The sequence below is a fragment of the Diorhabda sublineata genome, chromosome X (genome assembly GCF_026230105.1).
Source record: "Diorhabda sublineata isolate icDioSubl1.1 chromosome X, icDioSubl1.1, whole genome shotgun sequence".
Taxonomy (NCBI): Eukaryota; Metazoa; Arthropoda; class Insecta; order Coleoptera; family Chrysomelidae; genus Diorhabda; species Diorhabda sublineata.
In genome coordinates this window covers 6,954,306-6,966,142 of record NC_079485.1, presented here as the reverse complement: position 1 = coordinate 6,966,142, position 11,837 = coordinate 6,954,306, and the positions used below count along the sequence as shown (strand labels likewise).

Sequence of the window (11,837 nt, the reverse complement as noted above, 5' to 3'; positions counted from 1 at the left end):
ACACCTTCTTTTTCTATTGTTTTGTAGCTGATACCACAGAAGGTTTCAAGTCTCATGAAGGGCTTGTCTGCTCCCGCTTTAGCGACCTTAACAATTATGAAGCTCAAGAAATATATGGGCATAACTTTGGCCTATATCAAAATTCTTGTTTATGAATTGTTGGTTGAGTGGACTGTATTTTTTCGTTCTAGCAATGTAAATAACTGAAACGTAAGTTTGTATTCCAATTGAAAAGAAAAATCGACTAACAACGCTATCACTCAATCAAATATCAAATAACGGTCAAAGATACATCAAAATTTTAAAAAGCTTTCTGTACACATTATTCATTAAAACAGATAGGTGCTCCGCGATTGATGAGGGTAAAAGAAAAATCAAAAATATTTGTTAAGACTATATTTCTAACGACAGTCTGCATAGAAGTAACAAACTTTCTTATATATCTAAGGTTGATATAAATAAAAAATATTCAGGAATTGCTATATCTGACAATTCTCAATTTTGTGGCGCTGACACCTACTGAACATAAGAGAATGTGCCGCTGAAAACAATTAACCCCGATATACAGTAGTAATAAGTAATTAAAAGTGGAAAAATATCGCTACAGATCATTATTAATCCAAAGTTATATTCCCTCTATTGGGTATTGGTCTCGATTTCCAAACCGATTATTATGAAAGTATATGAGTAGTATTGAATTGAATTATATCTTCTTCCATTCTGTTGGCCGGTGTCAGTTACGATTTTTGAAAAAATTATCAACTGTTTTACGAGTACGCTCGCTCTGCTGGTGGTTATGAAAATGTTTAGTAACGGTCTATTTGATGAATGCAGTACAAAATATTTTTCGAATGCATCATCTTATTACGCATATGAAAAATTTCTCCATAAACTACTTATTGACCTGGTAATATATGAGTACAATAAGTAGGAAATTGGAATGGTGATTAGAAAACGTGAAACAGTTAAATTCAAAAACACTTCTACTATGGTTTTTATTAAATTTAGTGGGAAGGTTCATAGCTTGCGTTCTCGTCAAATTATAAACTAGCTTGTTCCACTGTATTTCCCTGTGTACTAGCGGATTACTAGTATTTCGTTTTCTTTACCTTCATTTGTGAGTTGATTGATTTTATGGCCACTTGATTTTCGGAAGACTGCTAGCAATTAGTTTCTATCCAAATAGAACCACTCACACCTTTTGTAATATTCATTTGGCAGTTGGTACTGTTGCCACTGATTAAGAGTATTTGGTTCTTGACCCTTATACTCATACCTCATTTTATATTAAGGTTTTGGAAGCAGATTGAGAGTAAATTATCTTCAATTCAGTCGGCTTCGAAATACACAAATAAAATATTCCAATTTGAGACACTGTGTTGACTTAGAGGTAGTTTCTGTATTACTAGCGATAATTATATAGATATTCTATATTTTCACTGCATTCGATTGGGTTCATTACTATATTCAGCGGCCTGACTACTACTATGTTTTCCATGCAAATTAAAGATTAGATTCCAAAACATCACATATTACACATATTAGTTTAAAACTTATTGAATAGACAGTAAGAATATATCTCCAGCTCTCTAATTTGAATAAAACATTTGATAAATAAATCTGAACTATATACAGGGCGGAGTATTTACTCTATTACATATTAATCTAATTGAAGAAAACACACATATCTATACATTATAGATATCTGAGTATCAGATGTGACACATATTAAGTATATTTTTACTGAAAGTAGTATTCTTTTGGACTTTGAAAAGACGAAATTGACTAGTACCTACTACGGGTTTCATTTTCTCAACATATAAAAATGGATAGTTATCAAAATAGCTAAAATTACATTATCTGATTTTATAAAAAGTACTTAATATGTCACTCTTGATTAAAAATTCGAAGACTTCCTTACCAACAATATTTAAATGACAGGAGTGAACTGGTTAACTCGTAATAAATAAAAACTAATAACTATGTAAATATGTAGATGACATCTCGTTTTTATTATAGTTGAAGAAATATTTTATTATTTTGTGTGTGTACGTTGCATGGAACCAACTGGTTCCAAGTAAAGTTAACGTTTGATATCAATATATGGGTGAACAAAATGGAAGGTTCACATAACAATTATGCAACAGAGAAGAAGAAGAACCAATTCGGAACTACCTTTATTAGAAAGGGTAGATGTCCTTAAGTCCCACATTTCGTGCGGAAGTCAAGGCTAGGACGGATGTTTTATTTCGCGATTTCAGATTATTCCATTCATTTAAAAGATAAAAAAAACTTTTGTCGTCGAATATTACAGTTTAACAACTTTATTTAACAAGAATAGTATAAATCTACATATTTACTGTAAGTTTTCTTATTTGCGCTCACAAATATAGTAATATGTTAATATACGGTTATAACCAGATTTCTCCTGAAATCATTAAACAGATGTCTTCATTTTTTATGATATATTCAGACATCTCGTACGTCTGTTAACATATTCTTCAAAAATGGTATATAGTTAGTATAATTTAAAGGGCAGTGTTAATAAGACGCTAAAACTTTATAACTTAGTTTTTTACAATTTGCTCAACGATTAAGTATTAAGTCAGATACTAGTTAACCAAATTAGAACTGGTATGTAAAGGAGTGTTGTATTGTAGGATTGGCTGGTTGACATATTTCTTTCATTATATATTCATCTACCTAAACTTTTGTTAGGTTGGTGTATATTTTGCCAAAAATAATTGCTGTATATTAGAAGTAACGTTTAGCCCATTTAATTTTTTGTGAAATTTGATAATTACATTTATGATTAATAAGAAATATTTTATTATAAAGCGAAATTTGCTTTTCAGTAATAAATATCATCAAGAAAACTTATGTTGCAGAATTTCAGCGACTTGAGTCATATTTGAAGAATGTGTTATCAGAAATGTTAGCAAACAATTAAATCTTAATTAATACACGACAATTTGCAGGAACTATTCTAATTTTTTAAATTTTAAATGAATATTTTTGTGCTTATAAGTATCTTATATCGCTTAGAAAACATCAAGTAATAAATAAATACCTGTACATATTTTCTGTTTATAGATATGTTTGGTATATAATAGAATTGAACCTTGGAAAAAATTACAATATGCCTGCTGTATAACGTCTCCGGGTCTTTTGTTAGTAAACTTTTTCTAAAATAAATTCCATTTATATTTGCAACTTTATAAATAAATAATTGCTTGACTAGTATTTTTAGTATATAAAACATCTTAAAAATATATAAATATTTTTCTTCGTGAATTTTCAACTAAATATCTTAAAAATGCGGAGGTGAATAAAATATGAATGAATGAATCTGTTCATTTAAGGTAGAGGAGTGGTGCCAGTTTTGGGAGCTGTAAGACCTTGAAGTTGGTGGAGTGGCTCAGTAACTTCCTCTCTTCTCGTGCCGTCTTGACGGACTGGTGGACAGAAGTGAAGCTAAGAAACAGCTCAAAAAATCCAAAGGATTAAGTGTTGTACGCTGATGCAATGACAATTTGTTGTCCTCCCGGCGTACGACACTCCCAAGGATTGAGGAGGGTGGTTTAGTGGGTGAGAGTCCCACACAAACTCACAGCATTTGCACCCGCCCGTTGTGAGGAAGGCATTAGCTTCCACCTCACCTCTGGGCAAAAAAAAGGTAGATCAAAGTCTGAACCACTATCAAGTACAGAATAAAAACTTCTCACATACGTCTAAATTTGCTTTCTCAGAAAGTATTTCTATTTATACGTTTAGCAATCAGGCTTCTCTTAATTGGCTTCCCTAGCATATTTGGTTCGTATGCGACGGCGGTGCTGAACTCGTCGTACTAGGTAAAATGGTCGCCGAATTTCTATATCGGAACCAAAAAAAAAAACATTTGAATTGATACTAACATCAAAACTTCGTCTTTTTACATACGTTTCAATTTTCATTCTTTTAACTTCTTTCAAGAAAGACATATATGGATAGATCTGTTACGTAAAAAGAAAAATTTAATTTTGCATGAGAAGATTCACAATAATTAGTCGTTCTTGTAACTATAGCCCTCTTTCGCCCACATAATAGGAGGAAAGTTTGCGTTTTCAACGGAATATATTTTCAACAAATAGTCACAAAGTTCACTTTCTGGTTTGTAATTCTGATTCATAATCAGAACAGATCTTAATTGTTCGATGTCATGCTTGATATGAATAGAATCGGCAACCGCTGATATTTACACCTGGTCAAACCCAGCTAAATGCCTTAATGCTAGGTGGATGGCGTTTTCAAAATAAAAGAAAAACTGCCTTGGATCAAAATTGAGTACATACTTTTCATAACTTTTGCGTATAGTATGTTTTATAGCAGTCAGTTGTCTCACTTGTCAGCAAATAAAAACTAGTGAATTATCATAATGTCCATTTTGGAGTCCGTATATAGTGAAAAACTGTAAGACCTTTACACAAAAAGAGAACGTTTCGTTCACATACAGTATATTTATACATGCTTTTACATGCATGTAAGGAAAATGATATTTTTTTCCATAATGTTAATAAACAATGTTATAAAATCTTATGAAATTTCATTAGAAGAGCCAAAATGAAGCCTATTTGATTAAATTGTTGATAAATAATGTTAAAATAAACATCATATGCGAATGCTCGGTTTATATTTTTATGAATGATGTTTGTTTCGAATCGATCATCATCTGAAATTTATTTAGTCTAACATTTATTAGACACCTACTGGATATTTGAAGAAGTATATTTATATATATATATATATATATATATATATATATATATATATATATATATATATGTTATAGAATTATGTGAACATTTACGGGCTCCTTCCTCAATTGAACAGATCCAATAGTGGTAGTAAGATAGTGTATTAGTAACATGTACAATGTACATAGGTTGCAAGCTAAAGATAGAAGTTAGATAAATATTACTTTTCGATTATTAGAATTCAAAATACTATCTCGTTGTAGCCTTGTCATAACTATATATTTGCTACTTTAGTTTGTTTTATATTTCCTTTAATCCTTGTAAATTGATTTTTTCAGTCACTTCTTAATTTTGTTGGTTTTTCTTTGAAAATTTCATTTACTATTCTATCATTTATTTAATTACTTTCCTTATCGCTCTCAAGACTGGTATAATTCTTCATTTTAGAAATTCTTCCCAAACACTTTCTAAATTACTGTATCACATTTGCTATTTTCCTACACATTTCTATCAGTTTTTTGTTCCTTGATACAAATGGTACTATTTCCAACCATTTCTTTTTGAACTGCTTTTTAATTTCTTCCGACCAGAAAAATAATTCTTTACAAAAAACCTTATGTACATGTACATTATATAGAAAAAAATGGCTAATAATCTTTAAATATATGCCTATAAATCTATTGAAAGTAAAAAAATAACACTATAATACATACAGGAGGATTACATTTAAACAGTACTTTGAGCAAAGAGAACGAAGAGATCTGAGTTAATAAAAGGCAAAATAACCCACAAACGATTTGATGGTGTGAATGTGCTTAACGGTAAAGGTTAGTAAAATTGGTCTCACAGTAAAACATTGCATTGTCTAACTTACATTTTTCATCGCCAATTTTTTTTTGTATAAACAGTCGAAAATAGTGTCGGTAAAAAAACGAAGGATCACATTACTCTCGTGTGATCTCAGCCAGCAAACACATCTATTTTATGAAGGAAGCACTACTTTTTTTACATTTATCCACCTTATTATATATAGTAATATCTTATTTTCTAATATATCAATAAATTTGAAATATATCAAAAAATATAATCGAATACAAATAATGAAATTACTTTCATATGAACGTCAAGTATTTGATTTTACTTTTTCACTTCCAATCCAGTGCAACAGATCTTGGCAATTTTTCCTTTCAAAACTAATCTACCATGTTTTCCTGCTCATTTAGGGTATTTTCTTCCAGTTTGTCATTTTCAACGTCCTAAGTTATCTACTATTGTTTTCTTCTCTCTTCTTTAGCCATAATGGTTTATGTATAGGGTAAATGTAAATAAAATGAAGAAGGTAAAATATCCGAAATTATTCCATATTTAATATTAAATATTTTCAAAATTCAATATTAGGAATGAATGAAATGCAGTGTTATGATATTGTGGAAATTAGGAAGAATTTGCAATAGTTATCATCAGTGTGTATGATTAAAAATAATTATCCATCTTTTTTAAATGAATATTATAGAATTCCATGCACGTTATGATGTAAGAATTATTTATGGAAGAATAATTTCTTATTCTGAATTATTAATATAGAGCTGCTAATTGCTAAAATGATTTCAAAATGCTCGCTTTTCACCTTTGATGTTATTTTGGTTGTGCAATAATTTCTCTTTGTCGTATACTTTCCATTTTGCGTTCATTAGATACCTTTAACCTGCCCGGGTTTATCTAGCTCTACAAATCAGTTAATTATAAATTTCTACAGCCAATATTTTGACACAGTGTTCATGAGGTCCATGCTTAATTTTTATCTTGATCGTAAATATACAGCGGTGTCAACAGATTTGATAAAACTATTATTTTATTAGTAGAAATCTAGTCTTTAATTTAATGAAATTATTTAGTGACAACTTATTTACCAGTAACTGCTTAAAACGCAGCTACTATGTAACTGAACATTCTTACCTTATCTCTATATATTTTTAAATACACCATCAACATAATACGATTTTGTAAAACACGTATTTCTATAGTTTATAATGTAAATCGTTATATATAATTTTAAATGTCTACTTAAATTATTAGTGCTATATCTCCACCGATGTGTTTGCTGGGAAATATTTAGCTCGAGTTTGAAAAAATGTCATCATTGAATTATTAATCTAAACTTTCTCATTCAAGTCGTGGTTTATAACTAGTTTTCCAAATTTCCGCTAATGCTACAGCTGAATGGAATCTGTGGAAAATGCAAAGTGGCAGTGTTAGTCTTTGAACCATGGCCCATGTCAAGTACCCGTAATATTTTAGTTGGACCGGATTCTCTTCAACTTTTTTCATTTCGAAAGTATATATTATCCAAATGGTTATATTGCAAATTAATAAGAACGTGACAACTTGACGTCCTGGTTTGGACCTATCATGTTCCGGTAGGTGAACTCGACGACGTGATACGTCAGCGATGAAGAGCAGCTGAAGAATCACCTGAGTGTATAAAAAATATTATCCTTAATTTGTTATATTATAATAATGGGAGTAATAAAAATTTTAATGAATAATGTTGGGCATATATATAAAACTATAAATAGCAGAAGAATGGAGAGTTATGTAAGTCATGGAATGGACCTTTTATTTCAGCATACTTGGTTACTTTCAACATGAAGAATATAGCGGCTTCTATTCCAAGAACTTTCATTAAACGATCGCTAAGTACGAAATTCAAAATTAAAATTCCAAAAACTATTTCTGTAGTAGTTACAGTAAATGAAGTATTCATACTTGAAAACTTATGAAAGCAGATAACCAATTACAAATTATTACATTAGACTGAACAATTTCAGGATAATATTTACGTAACTTTCCTTCAGTTTTTTTAAATGCTGTGAGTTTTAAAACTAATATGTCATAGGTGAGTGAAATTTTGACTTGACATCGGAAATAATTATCACCTCGCAGGGTGTACAAGTCTAACAAACTCATAATAAACTCGTCTTATTTGTTTATTATAATTACAATTGGAATATAATTTCAACTTACTTGAATAACTACTAGAATTCCTGTAATCATTGCTAATAAATTAGCGTCTTGGGAAAATGCATGTAAGTGTCCTGCGATCACGCTAAAAACTGCATAGAGAAAAAGTCCAAATGCTGAAATTCTTAGCAATATGTCATTTAAATCACTTTGCTCTTCTTTTTTGAACTTCAATGATTTCACTCTAAAAATTATATTTATGAAAATTTGAAAACAATGAATGAACTCTTATGTGATATATGTCTAGGTTATATATTCTTTCATAATCTGTGCAATGAGTATATATTCATAGATATTACTAACCGTATAAATCCAATCAAAATTGCTATGATACTCAATACCAATAGAGCGCAATGGGAAACTTCGGCCAAATACACCGCTAAAACTCTAAATGTATTGTTTGAAACTAACACAAAAAACAGAATAAGACATATCAAGGATCCCACTAGCATCAACAATCCGAAGAACAATCCTTTAGAAGCACCAACACAATCGACACGACCGTGCTGTTGTGCTTGGGCTAATGCAACCGCTCTTCTAGATAACATAATCTCCAAACGATGTTCTAGGTTCTCCTGATTCACATATCTAAAATAGTGAAAATCATCTTAATATTTGCATGATATTAATTATTATTCACAACGTGTGAAAGGCTAGATATAAGGAATATTTTTGACTGTACACTGAGTTCTATGATGTTAACTTACGAAATGATAAAGGGTGGTAAATAACATAGAACAAGTAAAATCTATTTGTGATGCGCAATGGACTTTTTTATCGAATTATTGGTTTTGTAACAAAATTTTTCTCAAGCGGATCGGACAATTTGCACTTCTAGTTATGTTATTGAAAATAAACTATAGCTTAATTGTTTATTTTCAAAGCTTTGGACAAAAAACTGTTAAAATTTAATCCCAAGTAGTTAGCTATTTCTGAAGATATACATCGTCTAAGAAACTGTTATTATGTACTAATAAATTCTGCGATATTCAACATCTGACGATAGTTCTTTAGTTAGTGAGACAGAGGAGAAAGAATTTATATGTCTAGTTATGCAGTAAACATAGTTGAAATCACTTTTTTATCCTATGTTCTCAAATAATGTAACATGTGGAAATTTTTTTTCACTATTTGAGAGGCAGTTGCAGAATCCGACTGTAAGTATTGGAAAGCAATATAATCCACCTGAGTTGCTAGCCCAAAATAGTACAATAAGAAACCCATTTAGTTATTGAATGAACATTATTTGGGTAATAGTTTTGGATATTTAAAATAGAATTTGAGCAAACGGAAATAATTTGGAAGGAACTTTCTACATTATTATATTTAGATACTATAATTTATGAAAATTGGTATGAACTTATTCAAGGTTTTTGCCGTTTTTATAGTGGAGTCGTTCATTGTTCAACGAACAATAAAATAGTTGTTAGGTAAGATTTGAGGTGATATAAATTATATATTTTCTCACTTTGGATTTCGTCCAATATGCTTCCACATAACAAAAATGACAGCTGCTCCAATTAGAGAAAATTCTATAATAAATGGATATAAATAGGGTCCGGAATCTTCAACAATTGTTCCCATTATATTCAGTCTACCACAATGATCTGAATTATTAGATGTTCTGTTATACAACGACGTAAATGTAAATGCTTGTGGAATTATGTCGTTCAAAAACTCCGTTTCATTGTTTGTATGTGTATTACCAATTTCTGGAAATAGATCCGCTACATTATTCTCTGAAATTAAAGAAACAATCTAATTAGAATGATTTCACGTGAAGCCATTAATAAAAACTATATACACTAATTGACAAGTCTTAAAATAACTTTTTATTGAAGCTCATTAGTTGCAATTTAATGATTTGTAAATAATGAATTAACAATTAATAATTTATTGTAAATAAACAGTCGAGTTCAACTAATATTGTTACTCCACTCCTATTATACAAACTAGAAGATTTATTAATAATAACTTCAACAACTTTACCAGAGGCACTGTTGATATTGTCAGCCGTAATACTTCGAACTAGACTAGAATCGAATAAATTGTGAAAAGAAATTGTGGTAGGTAACGCAGTAGTGGTTGGAGTAGTGAAAGTAGCTTTTGAAGTAATAGGAGGAGTAGTACTAGTTGTGGTCGTAGTAGCACTAGGAGTGGCACTTGAACTCAAACTTGTTGTGATAGCTCTCCAAACTCTAGCTACTGTTGTTTTCGGAATGATTCTAGTAGTTGTAGGGGAAGGCGTAGTTGTTGTAGTTGTAGTACTGGTTGTTGAAGTGGTAGTAGTGACCATTTTCCATAAGTTTCCAGGACTGTTCTTAACAGTTGTGGTTATTGGAAAATACCCTAATAAATGTAAATAATAAATCAACAATTCAGAAAAGTAATAAAAACACACCAAAGGTATTTTCTTGACACTTACATGGATTTGGATTATGTGGGGAAGGTCTCAATGTCGTAACTATTTTATTGAAGAATGTTGCTACGGTCGTAGAAACTGGAGGTAACGTTGTAAAGGAAGTGGTTGTTTGCAGTACCTTATCTGGTATTGCTTTGTGACTTCCTAGAACAGTGTTCACATTTCGTAAGTTATGTGCCTTTACACTTTCTGAAATAAAAAAAAACGCAAGCAATGAAGTTGGTCATCTTAAGAGAAAATATTATCGTGATATTTATTATGTATATCAACTTATAGAAGTTCGACTGTTCAGAATAAACTTTCCAATATAGAATGTATTTTTGAGGATTCGTAAATTATTTCCAATACCACCAAGATTTTCAACATTTACTACCGGTCAAAGTTTTTTGCCCACCCCATAATCTATTCATTAAATTTCAAAATTATACACTTCAAGAACTTTTTCTTTCACGCGAAGGTCGAAACGGTGTCTTACAAATCAAAGATACTAGTGTCCGTCATTTGTTCACTTTATAAAAGCTCATGCGAATGCTAGATCCATGTGTTATCCCGACTACAAAACATGATGGAGGCTCGGTAATGGTTTGAGTATATTTTGAAGGAAGGGCGACTGGAGACCTGGTAAAAATTGGGAAATTTTGAAGAAATGCTATAAAAAATATTAAAAGAAAATGTAGTATTTGGAATATGCTGAGAAACGAATGGAACCAAATAGACGATAATTACAGGCTGTAATTATATTATTACTATATTTTTATCTATATATGTTTTTCTAAATATAAATATCAAAATCAAAATCGACCGTATTTATTTATTGTGTATCACGCAAACTATAGGGTGAGCAAAATCTTTTAACCGGTAATGTAATATATTTTCGAAATATGAAAAACTTTTATATACTATGTATAATTATTTTTGTACAATCGTAATTTATTATAGTATATGTAACAAGAAAAGGGGCAATTGATAATTCGTTATTGTGCTATGGTGGATCGGTTAAACAGTATGAGAAGGTCAAAGAATTAAGCTACACCAACATAGGATCCCCTTGCTCAACCGTCGGGGAAAAACCAAACACAAGCATTTTAGCGCAGGTTCTCTTACTGTAGTGTGACAGCTAATTTTTCGTCGGGACTGATACACATTGCTTTGACCACTCAACTCCTCCTTTATACCACCAAGAAGATAATCAAAAGTTTCTCTATTTATTCATGATATTCTTTGAATTTAACATTGTTATTCCTCCTTGTTGTAATAAAATCTCCTGTAGATCTATCCAAATTAAAATCAAGAACCCAAGGCTTCCTCTTACGACTCTTCAGGATGACCTTTTTTCTAACCTAACACAGCACAATAACTTGTCGCCAGAACCACTGATCTTGACTCAACCGTGAGCTCCAAACTAAATCGGATCGGTCAGGATTGGAACCAATGTAGGCACTCACGTCAGACGACGTCGGCCGTGATAGAAGCCAGATAACGGATCGGATCGGGGGGAATACGGATCCGATGTAGGTGCAGCCTAAGTCAATCCAAAAATGGGCAGAACAAGAATATTGCCAATTGACGTTACTAGGCCTTAAACAGCAGAAGATCAGTGGAAATATTTTTCTGGTAGAAATGTACACAGACTTATAGTGCTCCACATACGCACTTTTGAT

General features: G+C 31.0%; 1 protein-coding gene across 11 annotated transcripts in view; it reads right to left on the bottom strand.

The window, feature by feature from the left end:
* Positions 1 to 381: 381 nt before the first annotated feature.
* The window catches only part of LOC130451212 (proton channel OtopLc), a 52,030-nt gene continuing 40,574 nt past the window's right edge, over positions 382 to 11,837 (bottom strand). For 8 of the 11 annotated variants that reach the window (XM_056790078.1, XM_056790080.1, XM_056790082.1 and 5 more), the window contains 6 exons: positions 10,180 to 10,365; positions 9,744 to 10,103; positions 9,223 to 9,493; positions 8,058 to 8,342; positions 7,758 to 7,938; positions 382 to 7,205 (listed from right to left, as the gene is read on the bottom strand). In XM_056790078.1, coding sequence (XP_056646056.1) covers positions 6,897 to 7,205; positions 7,758 to 7,938; positions 8,058 to 8,342; positions 9,223 to 9,493; positions 9,744 to 10,103; positions 10,180 to 10,365 — 1,592 coding nt within the window. In that variant the 3' untranslated portion in view covers positions 382 to 6,896. The remainder of the gene's footprint in view (positions 7,206 to 7,757; positions 7,939 to 8,057; positions 8,343 to 9,222; positions 9,494 to 9,743; positions 10,104 to 10,179; positions 10,366 to 11,837) is intronic. The other 3 variants (XM_056790081.1, XM_056790085.1, XM_056790087.1) reach the window with 1 other exon arrangement.